The sequence below is a fragment of the Malus domestica genome, chromosome 12 (genome assembly GCF_042453785.1).
Source record: "Malus domestica chromosome 12, GDT2T_hap1".
In the NCBI taxonomy this organism is placed as follows: domain Eukaryota; kingdom Viridiplantae; phylum Streptophyta; class Magnoliopsida; order Rosales; family Rosaceae; genus Malus; species Malus domestica.
In genome coordinates, this window is record NC_091672.1 from 26,995,146 (window position 1) to 27,012,404 (window position 17,259).

General features: G+C 39.0%; 3 protein-coding genes across 6 annotated transcripts; 2 read left to right on the forward strand and 1 right to left on the reverse strand.

The window, feature by feature from the left end:
* Positions 1-3,934: 3,934 nt before the first annotated feature.
* On the forward strand, positions 3,935-8,181 carry LOC103450814 (uncharacterized). The gene is made up of 4 exons (XM_070809532.1): positions 3,935-4,320; positions 4,990-5,333; positions 5,426-7,394; positions 7,806-8,181. The coding sequence occupies exons 2-3, from the start codon at positions 4,993-4,995 to the stop codon at positions 7,377-7,379; spliced, it is 2,295 nt and encodes a 764-aa protein (XP_070665633.1). The 5' UTR covers positions 3,935-4,320; positions 4,990-4,992; the 3' UTR covers positions 7,380-7,394; positions 7,806-8,181.
* LOC103450815 (pentatricopeptide repeat-containing protein At1g63080, mitochondrial-like) lies at positions 8,070-11,228 on the reverse strand. Its single transcript, XM_070809533.1, has 2 exons — positions 11,111-11,228; positions 8,070-10,890 (listed from the first exon to the last, which is right to left on the reverse strand). Exon 2 carries the CDS (start codon positions 10,672-10,674, stop codon positions 9,001-9,003), a length of 1,674 nt encoding a protein of 557 aa, XP_070665634.1. The 5' UTR covers positions 10,675-10,890; positions 11,111-11,228; the 3' UTR covers positions 8,070-9,000.
* A 1,971-nt stretch (positions 11,229-13,199) lies between these two features.
* Positions 13,200-17,095, forward strand: LOC103450818 (nuclear envelope-associated protein 2-like). 4 transcript variants are annotated; one of them, XM_008390210.4, is made up of 6 exons: positions 13,200-13,579; positions 14,355-14,689; positions 14,999-15,097; positions 15,963-16,424; positions 16,517-16,618; positions 16,742-17,095. In XM_008390210.4, the coding sequence occupies exons 2-6, from the start codon at positions 14,474-14,476 to the stop codon at positions 16,904-16,906; spliced, it is 1,044 nt and encodes a 347-aa protein (XP_008388432.2). In that variant the 5' UTR covers positions 13,200-13,579; positions 14,355-14,473; the 3' UTR covers positions 16,907-17,095. The 4 variants fall into 4 exon arrangements, with proteins under 4 accessions (XP_008388432.2, XP_070665863.1, XP_070665864.1 ...); XM_070809762.1 differs by having other exon boundaries at positions 13,344-13,579; positions 14,355-14,693; positions 15,003-15,097; XM_070809763.1 differs by having other exon boundaries at positions 13,551-13,725.
* Positions 17,096-17,259: the final 164 nt, after the last annotated feature.

Sequence of the window (17,259 nt, forward strand, 5' to 3'; positions counted from 1 at the left end):
CCGACAATAAGAAGACATGCAAAGATTGTAGCATTGTTTTAGGAACATTGTTAAATTAGGGTGTTTGAGCTTTCAACCTCTGTATATTTTTTTGACAATTTTTATTGGCAGTTTAGGGTTGTGTTTTTCCCAAGCTTTGAGGTGGAGTTTTAGGATCCTTTTTTTTCTTAATTTACTTGCAGAACAAGGATAATGCCTTTCCTGTCGCACCATTTTCATAAATTTGATCCGGTGCTATACCTTTTGACTTGCTCCTATGGCCTCTCTCTCTCCTCATATGCTAGACTCCATCTCTCTCTCCTTCTCTTGGATGTTGAAAAGCTTAAAGGCGCCCCACTGTGTTAGTTACATTTTTTTTAAGGGATTGGAAGCAGCAGCTCTTCGATGAGTCTTCCGCCGCCGCCTACTCCGCCTTGCCCCCTCTTCCTAGGCTCAAAGCCATCTACAGTGAAGCCCCAATTTTTCAAATTGGTGGGGCTATGAAGAAGGAATCGAAAGCTGCTGTGAAGAAGGAATTGAAATCTGCAATTTGCTGGCTCCTTTTTGTGGTCAGATGAGGTTTGAGTTTTTTTACAATTCTAGATAGCCAGATGGAGCACAAAATTTCATTGTGAATTGCTTCTGTCCTTTCGCAGGATAGGACAGAACGCGAACGGAGAAGCAGCCTTTCTTCTTCTTAGATCTTTAAAGGGACATGTTTGGAAACGAAATTCAACCCAGAATGGGGGCGGTTTGGAGGAGACTGCGGTGGTGATAGCTGGCGGCTTCGGCGGTAGCGCAGGTGAGCTGGACCAAGGATAACAGGGATATGAGCAGCTTGCTTAGGGTTGCTCTGGTGCAATAAGAGGCGGTGGAGAATCACAGAGTTGGGTTTAAGTTTATGAGGGAGTTGGGAGCAATGAGCAGCAGCCATTGGTGAGTTCAGGGGATATGATTGATTCAATTGGTTGACTGGTAAATTGATTGGATGGTGGTGGAGGTAATATTGGATATGGCTGGTGGGTAGTGATGTTGGGTCTGGGTTGAGATAGGTAGAAGACTCTTTGAATTTGAGTTGTGGTATGTTATTTAAAAAATAATTTGGGTTAAGGGTTAGGGCATAGGGTCTAGGGTCTAGGGTATAGGGTATAAGATATAGGGTTAGGGTCTAGGGTTTAGGGTATAAGATATAGGGTTAGGGTTTAGGTTTAGGGTAAGGTTTAAGGTATAAGGTTTAAGGTGTAAGGTGTAGCGTATAGGTTATAGGGTTTAGGGTTTATGGTTGAGGGTTTAGGGTATAGAGTTTAGGGTTTAGGGTGTAGAGTTTAGCGTTTAGGGTTGGGGATTAGGGTTTAGGATTGGGGTTTAGGGTATAGGGTTTGGGGTTTAGGGTTTAGGGTTTAAGTTTAGGGTTTAGGGTGTAGGATGTAAGATTTAGAGTTTAGGGTTTAGGGTTTAGGGTTTAGCTTTAAGCCATAGGGCGTAGTATTAGGGGTTTAGGGTATCCAAATTGACCCAACTTTCGTTTCCAACATGACTACCTGATTTGGACCCGACTACCTTTTTCTCACCCGATCTCTCCACCCAACCTATTTCCAATCCGGATCACAATATTCTTTAAGGTGATCGAAATCTTCAAGATTCCGGCTCAATCAACAACCATCAAAATTTTCAGTGCCTGGGATTTTGTTCATTTCTTTCTTTGTCGGAGAACTTAAAGTCATCTCCAACCGAATGGTCCAGAGAGTCAGAGAGTCGAAAATAGCCCTAAAACCGTCTCTAACCGAGGGTTAGGCCAAATGGCTCATAGGCCCCATTGGACAAAAAATGGCCAAAGGGCCAAATGAGCTAGCCAGCAGGCCTCGGGCTGGGCTAAAAAATTTGAATCTCAACAGATAGCTGACGTCAGCTAGCTGTTATTTTTATTTTTTTACAGTTCTTTTTTGGGCCAAAATTTTAAAAATAATATTTAATTAAGGCCCAGAAAGGTGATTGGTTTGGTTCTATGTGGGGATGTTGTTTTTATAAGCATGTTTGATTGCTCAAACCTCTTCCACAACCGATGTGGGACAAATATAATGGGTGCCACACATGCAAGCTTTTGCTTGCTCAATGTGCATTTATACATGTAACCATCTCAAACTAAGTTGTACTAGTAATTGGACACTTAAATTAAAAAATTAATTTAACATACAACTGTTAACCACCGCAAGGAGACTTGAAAGCGGCGCCAATTACTATGATGAAGTAAGTGTTTTCACAATTTATCTTAAATATTTAATTATATTAATAAATTATATTTGGTCGATGGCCCTTGGTTGGAGATGATTTTTTGTGACAGTGCTAAAACAAGCCATATGACCCTTTGGTTCTCGATTGGAGATGGTAAGAAATATAGCCGTGTATTGTTCATTAAAATATTAATTTCTTGAAGGATTAGAGGATTAAAACGAACTCTCTAGCCAACATTCGTTTGAAAATGGCCTAAGAATGGTTGTTGGGCCTCACCAACTCTCACTGCTGCTGAAGAAAAGTTTTGGTGTGACTTTTGGGATTGTGATTTTTAATTAATTATTTTTTAAATAGTAAAGTTTGATTTTGGGGTTTGCATTTAGGTACTTTTAATATGTTGAATATCCATGCTTGATTTTAATTAAAATATGAAAATGTTGGTTAGGGCAGTTGGTAAATTAACTTTTTTATTTTTTTTGACAAGAACTCGAAGCTTTTATAAAAACTCAGGGCAAAAGCCAACAGAACACAGAAAGCCCACAAAAGGGCAAACACAGCAAAACAGACAAAGGGCAGTTGGTAAATTAATTTGTTAGCCTTTGTACACTTGAGTTTGAATTTTTCTCTATATATTTGAATAGTTTATTATAAAATACCATCTTGTTACAAAAATATGAGTTAGAAATGAAATTAACTTCTGACACAAAGGCTAATTCTCTTGATTTCTATTTATGGTATACATGCACGAAGCTTGTCACATAACTAAAGTCTTGTTTGGAAATGCTTTTAAAATGACTGAAAACGTTTTTAGAGAAACAAATTTTGGGTTTCAAAAAAGCACTTGAAGTACTTTCTGCAAAAAAATATCAATTATGTGCTTCTTCCAGGAATTACTTTAAGTGTTTTTTTTCAAGATTTACTTGCACTTTTACTAAGGATTGACTTTTAAAATGACTGAAAATGTTTTTAGAGAAACAAATTTTGGGTTTCAAAAAAGCACTTAAAGTGCTTTCTGCAAGAACCATCAGTTATGTGCTTCTTCTAGAAAGTACTTTTAAGTGTTTTTTCAAGATTTACTTGTATTTTTACTAAGGATTGATTTTAACAATATTTTCCCCAAAAAGCTTTCAGTCATTTTAAAAGTAATTCCAAACATGCTTTAAAATTCCCCAAAATAATCCTCCTCCACTTATATTTTACATATTTATAGGGACTTGTTATTTGCACTCCAAAAATCTTATTTGGCACTCAAAACTTTTTACAATTAGAAAGAAAAATACACTTATGAGAAGTGTAGAATGAGATTTTTGGAGTGTTAATAACAATTCCCTATTTATATTATACTAGTTTAAATCAATAAATCTTCTTTTGAGAGAAATTCGACGATACCAACGATACGAGAAAAGACTGTACAATAATCTTTATGCTTAAAAAAAATGTCGTTTTCGGATGTGGGCTCTAAACAAGTGACATTGAGGTTAGGCTGGAATAAGAGGTATAAAATCCAAACCTTGTTGTAAATAGATATAAACAAAACAAAGGAAAATTAATGAAAATGTTTGCAAATTTTGAGTTTTAATGATAAGAACAAAATAAAGGGTAAAATAAATAGTACCAGTATTGATTTTTAGTGTAAAAATGTAATTTTTTGTTAAAATGAACAGTACTAGGAATTTTTCGTTAAAGTTCTCTATCTAAACAAAGTTGAGAGTTTCTTCACAATGTGAAATTTTCTAATTTTTATTTTAAAAAAAATGTAAAAAAAAAAAAAAAAAAAAAACTGGGTTGTGATTGTGAAGGAAAAGAGGGGTATGGTGGGAAAGCCACATACCCGTCTGCGGCTCTGCCCTTCCCACTCCCTCACCTACCTGTAACGTAAACACTATTCCAACACAAACTCTACCTTCCAAAATTCTCCCATATCCTTAACTGTATTAACCACCACTCTCTTGTCTCTCTGTCTCTCTCCCTCTCCTGGGTTGGATTGTTTAGTTTCAGACGTATGCGTGAACATCCCCAAATTTCAGAGCTGCGAGCCAAATTTCACTGTCAAAATCCCAAATTTGAATTGGGCATTGGAGACTAAGACGACAATCTCAGTTCTCAGAGGTAATTTTCTCAATTTCCGATTGTTTTACCGCGATTTGATGTGTCGGTATTGGGGAAATTAGGGTTTTTAGAGTGCCCTTTCTGGGGAATTGAATTTTTTTTTTTGCTTAAAGTTTGAATTTTTGGTGTTTTGTTACTTTGTTTTGATCGAAATTTTGGTACCCATTTGCTTACTTTTTTCGTTTATTGTTGAACCCTTTGAGGGTGTCTGAAAGTCGCTGACTTTCTTAGTTTGCATATGCAACAAGGTTTAATCCTTTGCGCGGTTAGGACCTCAAATATTAGAGTCAACAATTTTTGTGTGTGTATATATGTCATGTATGTGTTTCTCTTTTGATTTATGTGCACTCCAGCTGAAAAATACTTGCATTTGGAGCAATTGGGGCTGACAATTTTACTTTGCGCATTTGTCAGTAACCAGAAACCCTACCATAGCTAGAATTAACTCCGCCAGGTTGTGTTTAGTATGCAATTAGTTTAAGCTTAAATTTAACCTGGTAATTCTCCCCTATTGTTGTAATGTGAAGTGAATTGAGGTCTGGTGAGAGGGTCTATGCTGTTTATGTGTACAGTTGACAGATAAAGTGTACAGTATATGACATATGCCGCTTACTGTATTTGCTATGAGGATTTGAAACGGATGTGTTTTGCTCTGTTTGACTGAGGCAGATCATGGAGGTGAAGAGAGTCATAGCAATTTGTCAGTCAGGGGGTGAATTCCTTACAGAGAAAGATGGTACATTGTCATATAGGGGCCTCAACGCTCATGCTATTGACATTGATGACCAGATGAAGTTTGATGAGTTTAAATTGGAGGTGACAGAAATGTTTGGTTGCAACAATAACATGGTCTTCAAGTACTTCCTCCCTGGCAACAAGAAGACCCTGATTACTGTTTCCAATGACAAGGATCTTCATCGCATGATCAAGTTCCATGGTGATTTTGCAACCATTGATGTTTATATTATGGAGGAAGTAGCTCCTCCTGATGTCTCGAACATGCCTGCCAGTAGGTAGTTCTCTTAATATGTAAGCTAGTAAGTTTAGATACCACTTTGAAAAATTTCCTTTTTTGTGAAATTTATGAATTTCATGGATTTTTTAGGTCAAGCAGAACAACTCTGTCAGAAACTGTGGTTCCAGTTGATGCATCTCTCGATGTTGTGGACTTTGTGGGTGATACCACCCAGCCTGATATCCCACTCAATGCCTCGCTTGATGTTATCGATGATGCCAGCCCTATTGATGCACATATTGATATACCCACTGAAATATCACCCGTTTTCCCTCTTGTTGGCCCGAATGATGAGAAGCATGCTAAAGGTGCACAGCAGTGGCAGAATGCAATTACGGGTGTGGGCCAAAGATTCAGCAGCGTTCATGAATTTCGTGAATCGTTGCGCAAGTATGCCATTGCGCGTCAGTTCGCCTTTAGGTATAAGAAGAATGATAGTCATCGTGTGACTGTCAAGTGTAAGGCTGAAGGCTGCCCTTGGAGAATTCATGCATCAAGGTTGTCGACAACGCAGTTAATATGTATTAAGAAGATGAATCCAACGCATTCCTGCGAAGGCGCTGCTGCAACTACAGGGCATCAGGCGACAAGGAGTTGGGTGGCTAGTATAATTAAGGAGAAGTTAAAATATATGCCCAACTATAAGCCCAAGGATATTGTGAACGATATCAAGCAGGAATATGGAATACAGCTAAACTACTTCCAGGCCTGGCGTGGGAAAGAAATAGCAAAGGAGCAGCTTCAGGGTTCGTACAAAGAGGCATATAATCAGTTACCATTTTTCTGTGACAGGATAATGGAGACAAACCCTGGTAGTCTTGCTACTTTTACCACCAAGGAAGACTCCAGTTTCCATCGTCTCTTTGTCTCTTTCCATGCCTCATTGTATGGGTTCCAGCAAGGTTGCAGGCCTCTCCTTTTCCTGGATAGCATTCCCTTAAAATCAAAATATCAAGGCACATTGTTGGCTGCAACAGCTGCGGATGGGGATGATGAGGTTTTCCCTGTTGCGTTCACAGTGGTGGATGCAGAAACTGATGATAACTGGCATTGGTTTTTACTACAATTGAAATCTGCATTCTCAATATCTTGTCCCGTGACATTTGTGGCAGACAGACAGAAGGGATTGAAAGAATCAATTGCGGAAATATTTAAAGACTCATACCATGGCTATTGCCTGCGATATTTGACCGAGCAACTTATCAGGGACTTGAAAGGGCAGTTTTCTCATGAGGTCAAACGGCTCATGATTGAGGATTTTTATGGTGCTGCTTATGCACCTAGGCCCGAAAACTTTCAAAGTTGTCTTGAAAGCATAAAAAGCATCTCACTGGAGGCTTACAATTGGATCATACAAACTGAGCCCCAGAAGTGGGCGAATTCATTCTTTCAAGGGGCTAGATATAACCACATGACATCAAACTTTGGAGAGCTGTTCTATTGTTGGGCATCGGATGCACACGAGTTACCAATAACACAGATGGTTGATGTGATCAGGGGTAAGATTATGGAGTTGATCTACTCAAGAAGGGAAGGATCTAATGAATGGTTGACGAGGCTTGCTCCATCCATGGAGGAAAAGCTAGAAAAGGAAACTCAGAAAATCAGAAACCTCCAAGTTCTACTGTTGGCTGGTGGTAGCAGATTTGAGGTTCATGGTGACACCACTGAAGTTGTAGATGTTGATCGCTGGGACTGTAGTTGTAGAGGGTGGCAGATAACTGGTTTGCCATGCTGTCATGCAATTGCTGTCATTCGTTGCTTGGGCAGGAGCCCATATGATTATTGTTCAAGATACTTTACCACCGAGAGCTATAGATTGACATACTCAGAACCAATACTTCCTGTTCCAAATGTAGACATACCTGTGATGAAGGCTTCTTCTCAAGTACTAGTGACCGTAACCCCTCCTCCCACCCGACGTCCACCAGGCAGGCCTACTACTAAGAAATATGGATCACAAGATATGGCTAAGCGTCAACTCCAGTGCAGCAGATGCAAGGGTCTTGGGCACAACAAGTCCACTTGCAAAGAGTCGTTGTAAAGCATTAGACGTTATGTAAGTTTCATCCATTTTTTGTGCATAACGATCAGTGTTTTACCCATTTTGTGCCTCAATTTGATAGGTGTTGGTAGAAACCCCCATTGCCATTGTTTCATTGCATCTGTGTTTTCACTCGTTTATTGGTGAGTATACCTGTGGATCAGTATTCAAGTTCAAGTGCATTGTAGGTTAGGTATGGCTTCATTGTATAGTCTTGTCATCTGTATGAACCTGCCTAGCACCACGTTTGGTTTCAATAAAATAGAGTTCCCTGGATGCCGATGAGATTTTAAGGATTACATTCAACATCTCTCCCCTTGCATCTTTTTATTTGTTTTGTCAATGTATTTTTGGCAGACGTGTTGCATTATTTTCTTGATCATACCTTAATAATTGATGTGCCATTTTTATTGGTTCTGTGAATAGGATTGCATCCGATAGGGCGAGGGCGAGGGCGAGGGCATCATCTGTACTAGTAGAAGCTCAAATAGACAGCGGGGGATGTGTTCCCGAATGTATGTTGTAGTAGAAGCGGGTATGTAAATTATTCTTTGTTTTCGTAGTTGTACCACTAACCTGGGTATTTGGTAGTTTGACTTGGTAAATGAGTGTAATTACCTTAAGTTACTACGGTAATGGGAGGCAGATGTTGTTAGAGTCGCTTGAAGTTGAAGGTCCATGGAAGTTGGATTTGGAATTTGAGATCTGTAGGTTTGGTCCTTTTTCTCTTGTAAATTATCCTTTTGGTCAGCTGGCCAATGTTTAATTCATTTATATAAATACGTTGAGCGTTTAGCTTGAAGATATTCCCTTTTACTTGTCGTTGCACCGCCAAGACCGCCGCCTCCTTCCATGTCCAAAGCCGTGACTGTCACGGGTCGAAAGCTGAGCGTCAGTCCCAGAGACTGCCTTTGTATGGTATGCCAACCCTTGGGGGTGAACGGCATTGATGGTAACCCGTTACAAGAGGGTCGGAATAGCGAAGAGCGGCTACTAGCTGAAGTTCAGCCGCACTTGTCACCTCAAGAAGGAGGAAAGGTACCTATAACCACTTCGATCCAAACCTTCACTCCTCCTCTCATTACATCCTTGTACCCTTTTCCTTCAAGATAAGTACTGCATGAGTGAGGTCCGAAGATGTCTCAGGGAAAAACTTCAGTACCGGTGTCTTGTTCTGACATGGGATTCTTATATATTCAAACTGGCTTCAACGTATGATTACACAGAGCTTCCCCAGGAGCTAGTTCAAATAGGACAGCACTGCTCTGCCTTCTGCCTTTCCTCTTGCTCGAACGATTTGGCTGAAACACGTCACTTGTAAAGTTAATTCTGAGACATATTGGTGTAAGTAACAAAGCACCTTTCTTGGCGTTGGTTAGGGTTTGAACATGTAGAAGAGATCCATGAACCTCAGTGGTGAAGGTGAAGAAAACTATCATACACGGCAGGCAACGGCTCCCGGATCCATTGCACAAAATATGAACCATAGCTGCAAACGGCTCAGGTGACTGATTATGGAGACAAAATCTTCAGCAGTGAACATCTGGACCAGATCACACTTCACCAAAAGAAGTCGAGCGACCAACAGGTCATAAGTTGATTACCGCGATGGAAGTTTCCATCATGTTGCATCTAAGCCCTCTGCAAGGATGTTGCTAACGGTATCTACAGAAGAATTGTCACAGTCCGGCCTGTTACTATCAGAAGTAAGTTTATTTATTGAACACGAAATCATGTGCAACTGAGAATAGTTGGCTATACAAGAGAGTAGATTAAATAGTCTCTCAGAATCAGGTATAAGACCCTCATCGACCATCATATTGAAAAGCAATAAGCATTCTTTCATTCGATTCTGCACACTCATGCTTTGTATGAGCACGCAGTACGCATCCAAATCAAGACTGCAACCCTCCACCAGCATTTTTGAGAGGACTATCAGCAGATCTTTTACCTTGTCTAATTTTGACAATCCAAGCATAATAGTTGAGTAAGTTGAACTGGTAGAAGAAGTACCGGAATAATAGGCCAATTGTTGTATCCTTGCTGCTTCGTCAACCTTTCCTGTCTCACACAAATCCTTGATCAACATATTGAACGAGGAAGGCTCGATCGAACATCTATTACTAGACATGTAACAGAACACTTCAGTAGCCTCATGAGTCATTTCCCCTAGGCAAAGGCCTTTGACAAGCTCAGAGTAAGATGTATGATCCAAAACCCAGCTTTTGGCACGAATATGATCAAATATATCCATAGCATTTCTGTAGTTGCTCATTTTGCAGTGGCAAACGACTAGAGCCGAGTATGTGTCACAGTCGGGAAGAGAACAAGAAACCACCATTCTACCAAGAAGTTCACGCACTTCCCTAATCCTTGCGTGCTCGGAGAGCCATCTGATAACAATATTCCAAGAATTACAATCAGCCACATTTCTTTCAGACATTTCCACAAGTAAATCTTCTGCCTTAAGAAATTTTCCAGTACTGCAGCAAACTTCAAGCAGTACGTTGCAGGCAGAAGTTTCCATGATTTGCTTATCTTCCAAGAACTTCATCGCGTCGTCTACCTTCCCCAATTTACAAAACACATATACTACAATTGCAAAGACATTATTTGGCGGCGTCAACCCAGTTTCCATCATCTCTTCTAAAACCTTTATCGCATCATCCAATCTAAGGTTCTTGCATAAAGACTGCAACAGAACCTCATAAACCAATGAATCTGCCGTAAAATTAGAAGTTCTCATCATTTCAAACAATCTAATTCCCTCCTCCAGTTTATTTTCCTGACAAAACAAAGGTATTATGCAGGAATAAAAACTCAAATCAGGCTGACAACCAAGATCAAGCATTTCATCGAAAACAATAACAGCTTCATCAACTCGGTCCTTTACAATAAAGGATCCCATGAGAATCTCAAAAGTCCTACTGTTAGGACTACACCCTTTCTTCTTCATTCTTCTATACTGATCAACAGCAGACTCAATGCGGCCGCTCTCCAACAATGCCTCTAACAAATAATTCAAAGTATCAATACTTGGCATGATTCCTGCCGTCACAATCTCCTTATAGACGAACAAAACATCTCGAAAATCTCTCTTATCCTTCACAAGGGCACCCAATACACCATTAAATGTCTCAATTGAAGGCCTAAAGCCACCTGCTTTCAAATTCACAAGCACCCTCATTGCCTCACTTAATCTGCAATGCCTAACAAACACATCAATCGGTGCCAAAAGCGCCTCTTCGACATCGGGACACCCATCTTTCACCATATTTTGACAAAACCCCTCCATCTCCTCAACATTTCCAGCCAAACCCAGTTTCAAAGCAATCCGAAAATACGTATCGGCGGTGTGATTAAACCGTTTTTGCAGGGAAGCCCATTTCGACACCTTCACTGCTGAGCTCAAATCATCAGTGTTATCCAGAACCCGGATTAAGTTATCCGGTACAAGCTGATTCCTCAAAGACTGGATATTTTGTTCAAAGTCGGATGAATTTTCTGGGTCCTGATTGTTTCCCGATAACATTTCAATGGTTTTAGTGCAGGAAAGTGCAGAAAAGCATGCATTCGAACAGACCCAGAAGGGGAATCTCTTGGAAAATGTTAAAGACTGGAGCTTTATGAGCATTGCAAGAGTTCATGAAACAGATTTTACTCTTCACTGCGGTAAAAACAAAAATTGTTCAAATGGGTAAACGAGAATTCAGGAAAGATTGATCACTGACCTGAGGAGAAAGAGCTACATGAAGCAGCTTGACATCATAGGATTTAGGAGAAGACTAGGAACAAGAGATTGTGTCGAATGCGAGTGTCCGGGTTCTGCCGTGAAGAAAAAACGCAGAGGTGTTTGCTTCTGTCTTTGTGCTCACTTGTTGACCGTTGGATTCCATTGAACGGTCGAGATTAGACTGAAACTAAAACGAAAGATGGACCCGACTCTGAGTCGGGTCAAATCAACATCTCGAACGGGTTTGCGCTAAATTCGCTACCTACGTTTGGAAATCACTTCTGCCACCGCTTCTATTAGAAGCGCTTTCAGTGGCACGAAATTTTTAATAAAAATATAAATATTATATGATATAAGAACATGACACGTATTTTTTTTTATAAAGCATTTCAAGTGATTTTATTAACACATAAACGCTTCCGATCAGACCCTCAAAGAACTCTAATATAAAGAGAAAATATGAAACTTGGGTGCAAAAAAATAAAAAACCAGTTGACCTAAAACATGTGCTTCATTTTCATGATTTTCTCTGGAATGTGATATCCACACATCCCATTTTACTTCTCACACACCTTTTTAATTTTCGGCTGTCGAATCAGATGAATTGAAGAAGATTACGGACAGAAATTATTAAAGGGTGTGTGAGAAGTAAAATGGGATGTGTGGATAGCACACCCCTTTCCTCTTTGCCCATGCTCAAAGTTGACCTTGTAGAAACACCTAAGCTTATTAGCTGCCATCAATTTGGTTATCACTAACCAAGATCATTTAATTTACTAGAGCAATAATTCTAACCAAAGTATACATGTTATGTGGATCAATTTATCTAAACAAATCAGATTTGGCAGAAGCAATTTTTTTATATTAAAAAAACTTATCTAATCTTTACTATAAAAATAGAAATTAAACCTAATTGCAAAAACGAACTCATTAGTATAATGACTCATTTGTAAGTACTTTTAAAACGGCGGAAAACGTTTTTGGTAAAAATGTCTTTGGAACCAATCCTTAGTAAAAATGCAATTGGATCTTGTAAAAGCACTTCAAGTGCTTCATGCAAAAAGCTTATAACTGGTGTTTCTTACAGGAAACACATAATTTGGTGTGTCTTGCAATAAGCAGTTCAAGTGCTTTTGAAACCAAAGAAATATTTTCTAAAAAGTTTTTTTTTCAGTTATTTTAAAAGTACTTTTAAACAAACCATAAAAATAAGACTATACCTTTCGGGTTTTAAAAAAAAAAAAAAAAAAAACTATAACCACTAGAGTAGACCTAGCATTTTGGACCCGACCCGTTAACCTGACCTAACTCCATTAATATTAGTATTTGGGTGGATGATTAATGGGTCGTGTCGTTACAGGTGAACCCGTTAACAACCCGTTAAATAATATTAGTATTTGGGTAAATGCTTAATGGGTCGGGTCGTTACGGGTGAACCTGTTAACAACCCGTTAAATAATATTAATATTTGGGTAGATGCTTAATGGGTCGGGTCGTTACGGGTGAACCCGTTAAATAATGGGTCACTTTGGATCAACCCATTAGCACCTGTTAGTTTATGATGTTTTAGTAATTTCAGTAAAATCTTAACAACAAAAAATAAATTATATGCAAAACAAAAAAAAAAAATAATAATTGTTAATGAATGAAACAGGTGATCCGTTAGCTTAACGAGTCGGGTTTGAGTAACCCGTTAAGCTAACGGGTTGGATTCGAATGACCCGTTAACTTAATGAATCAGATTAAACCCGACCCAAAACCGATAAACGTAACCCGTTTACAGGTCTACTAGAGTAATCCATACCTTTACTATGCCCTTTTGTTGAATTAACCAAATGTTGGTGATCCGTATTGATTAAAAAATCAGTAAAACCTACTAGTCAACCGTGAAAGAAAAGTAGATAGAGCCCAAAAGATCATGGGCCGTTAGTATCCGAACCGAGCCCATCATTATTCAATACAATAGCAAGATCCAAAAGGTCCCAAGATCCCCCACGTGGCGAGAACCCATTCGCCGTGGCCAAAATTTTGATTTGCCGCGCTATGAGTCAAAACTCAAAACCCGCGAGGACCAAGCGATAGGTTCGGGAATCGTCATATTTATGAACCCGAGGCCCGGATACTCCGAACCAGAGGCTCGGGAGATCCGAACCAAACCAGCCTCCTTCCGGACGTCGACATATCGCTCAAAACGCAGCAACTCCCGCTGAATAAAGACAAAAAATTTATAGTTAAGCAACCCTAATTTTGCGGGATGATTGGTGCTTAATTTCGCTTCCATATCCTGCCGTCGGATGGTTCTCAGAAGACGAATCGTGACCGTCCGTAGGATTCCTTCTCTGTTCATTGGATGAAACAGAGTACTCGGTCTTGTCTCTGTCTGTATCTGTCATTTGTTTGGGAAGAAGACAGAGAGATTCCCAAGTGGGCTTTTGTTCACTCAAATTTGGTCTGACTCAGCCACCTGGTATCCCCCTCTCCTCTCTCTCTCTCTCTCTCTCTCTAGAAAAACACGTTCTTTGTGAACTCTTATGTTGTTGACGTTTTCTGAGATTGTTGGATCTGTTTTGGGGATTTTTAGGGTGTGTTTTGGAGACCCATTTGCATGCAGAGGTTAGGAAGTGGTTAAATTATTTGTTAATTATAAAAAAGATTAGAACTTTTTCATGGTTTTGATTTAAAGTTGATTTTTTTTTTGGGAAATTGGATTTGTGGGTCAGTCATGAACTCAAATTTGCTTCAACCTTTTGAATTTCGGGTTAATTTTTTTATTAATTAATTAATTATTTATTTCTGAAGAAATTTAGAGATGAAGGTATTCAAGTTGGAGACTTTGAGTTCAGATTTCTTCAAATTCAGTAGACCCATTTGTTGCCCCTCTCTCTCCTCTCTTTCTCTCTCTTAATCTCAATACTATTTCTCTCTCTTTAAATTCAATATTATTTATTAGTTGAAGTTGACGCATCTTATGCATGATTAATTCGGTGGTGAGAGGAGGTGTATTATTTGCATGATTAAATTGTTTTTTTTTAGAAAAATTATGTGCAGTTTTCTTGGACTTGATTAGCTTAAGAAAATGATGCTGGTAGAACTCTCTTATTTTAATTCAACTTTCATTTTTCCGTGAAACCATTTATGGTGTTTTTAAAGCTACAATTTTTTTTAATTTAATCAGTTTTTTAAATTCTAAATTTCTTGGAGGCCATAAAAATTTAATGCACAACTGCTTCTTTCACATGCAGCCTTGAAGAAGAAGATAACTTCTTTCACTGCAAGGACTTTAGGCTTCTGATCTTCTGGCCTTCACGCAATCTAGATCTTCACCGTCAATCTCACTCGGGTGAGATTGTTTTTCGAATTTATGGCGTCGATTTCGGAGAAATCACTGCCTTTGTCACCTTCCTCATCACTGTCATCGATGTCGGTCCACGAATTTGATCCGTTGCTAAAAGATTTGGATGAGAGGAAGCAGAGTTTTCGCCGGAATGTGGTGTCGTTGGCATCGGAGTTAAAGGATGTCCGGAGCCGGTTAGCTTCTCAGGAGCGATCATTTGTTAAAGAAACCCTCACAAGACAGGCATGTTGTTGTTGTTTTTGTTGATTTTAAGGTTCTTTTTGTGTTTTATATGACATGTTTTGAGTCTTGAAATAAGTCATATTTTATCGGGAAGTGATTATCGCACTCACTTTTTTCTCTTTCTACACGCCCTTGTTTATTTTTGGCCTTTGGATTGGATAAATCAAACGAGAATTAATTTTCGGAAATAAAAGAGTCGGAAATAAACAGGGCTTGCAGAAAGAGAAAAAGAGTGCGGAAATCATTTCCCTTTTTGTTTCGGTGTTTTCGAATTGTGGGGTCATTCGGGTTTGTTTGTAATAATTACAGGAAGCAGAGACAAGGGCTAAAATCTTGGAAGAGGAGATTAGCGTAATGCAGAAGAGATTGCATCAGCAGCTTGAGGCCTCATCATCTATGGCCGAGAAGGTCCCACTCACTTCCTAGTTCTTGATAATGCATAATTTTGGATTAGCTTTTAATTGTTTGGCTAATTAAGGACATGATTGACTAAATATTGTTGTTATATTGTCTTTCCTGAGTTGATTATTTCGTTTCTACTGCATCTTGTTGTTTTGAAGTCGTCAAATAAGCCGGACATGCTATCATTGAGGATGCCTTTTGGCTTTGCCTCTTTGTTTTTGGCGGAGCCCTTAGGAGAAAAGGACACCTTAGTTTGGTGACCATTTCGTTTTTAGTCTTCTTTAGCTGATTTCCTTACTGTTTTTCCAATAGAAGTCTTCAGTTTCCATGCCAACACATTAAGTAATTCAGCCTGCGTAAAACGATAGAATTTCATTCAGTACTTAGTAAATCGGCTAATTTCTTTTTCGAGTCTCTTCATATATACGTGTAGGCGGGCGCATAATGGTTGCACTTATAAACAGAACACATCGACATAACATGTAACTGTTGTTCCGAAAGCAGAAATCCAAACTCAACTTTTTTTATTTAATTTCTGACTAAGCTTGTTTGCATCTGACTATCTTTGTTTTGTGAAGTTTGGAGTTGGCTTGTCACCGATGTTTATTAGCTATAAAGAGCTTCGTCAAACATATTTGGAAAATGGTTGGAGTATGAAAATTTATAAGTTTACCTCGATGATTCTGTAACCGATAGCTGAGTCATATATCTGTTTCTTGGAACATATCCGTTGGTTTTTTGTCTTTGAAGAGCGCATCAATTTATTAGCTATCAAGATAACTACTTGCATATCATAGTTTTTGGTAGTTAGGGATGTGAACTTTACTGTTGTACACATTTCCCTGACAATAATGTTATTAACGGAATGCAGTACCTTACGGAAGTGGATGGTCCGAGATCGCAGCTTTCGGCCACTCAAGCAACTGCCGATATTAGTGCTGCATCAGCTCAATTGGCACAGCTTCAGTGTTTAGCGCTTTTGAAGGAAATAGATGAAAAGAACTGCTCGTTAAAAGAGCAAGATGATCGTGTAATTAAACTAGGAGAGCAATTAGATAATCTGCAGAAGGATATTAAGGCAAGAGAGTTTTCCCAGAAGCAACTGAAAGATGAAGTTTTGAGAGTTGAGAATGACATTATGCAAGCTGTTGCGAAAGCAGGGGTGAACAGGGATTGCGAGCTGAGGAAAATATTAGATGAGGTTTCTCCGAAGAATATTGAGAAGATTAATAAGCTTTTAGTTGTTAAGGATGAAGAAATAGCAAAACTGAAAGATGAAATCAGGGTAATGTTAGCTCATTGGAAGCTCAAAACTAAGGAGTTTGAATCACAGGTACATTCATCATATCCTTCTTTTTCTCTGTTTTTTGTATAAAGTCCTCGTCAGTAGATTTCTAATGAACGTCATCCTTTTTTCTGGAACAGTTGGAGAAACAACGGCGAGTTGATCAGGAACTGAAAAAGAGGGTATTGAAATTAGAGTTTTGTCTCCAGGAAGCTCGTGCTCAAACACGAAAGCTTCAAAGGGTAATCATTAGTTTTTTTCTTGCTACTCTGTCAACTTCAAATAAAATTCTCAATTGGTGGTTAATTGCTCTTGCCATTATATTTGGGACTAGCTTGACCTTCAAAACATATTTGTTGTGGCAGATGGGTGAACGAAGAGACAAGGCTCTGAAAGAGCTCAGAGATCAGTTACAACGGGGTGGCGGTGGAGCTGCAGCTGCTGAAAGACAAAATTTTTGGGAAACCTCCGGTTTCAAAATCATGATGTCTATGTCCATGTTAGTCTTGGTGGCATTCGCGAAGAGATAAATAGTTGCAGTATCAAGTCCTGCTGTTATGTAAAAAGAACATGAACGGAACTTTAGTTTTAGTCATGGAATTAGGAATAGCTGCATAGGCCACAGTTGTAGAGGTTATCGTTATGTAGCATAGCAGAGAATGCAATTTTGTTGTTCGCGTTAAAACCACATTACTTTATGAATATCGAATTTGAATCTATGTATGGCATTGTGGCTACCATACCCGCCGATGTTGTATTGGATTTGTTATATCCTTGTTCTCTCAACTCTACGGAGTTCAACCTTCACCTGCTAACCATGCCTGGGCAGATGCTCACGTTTGGTTTTTGAGAATTTGAACACCGTAATATGATGGTTCAGTCA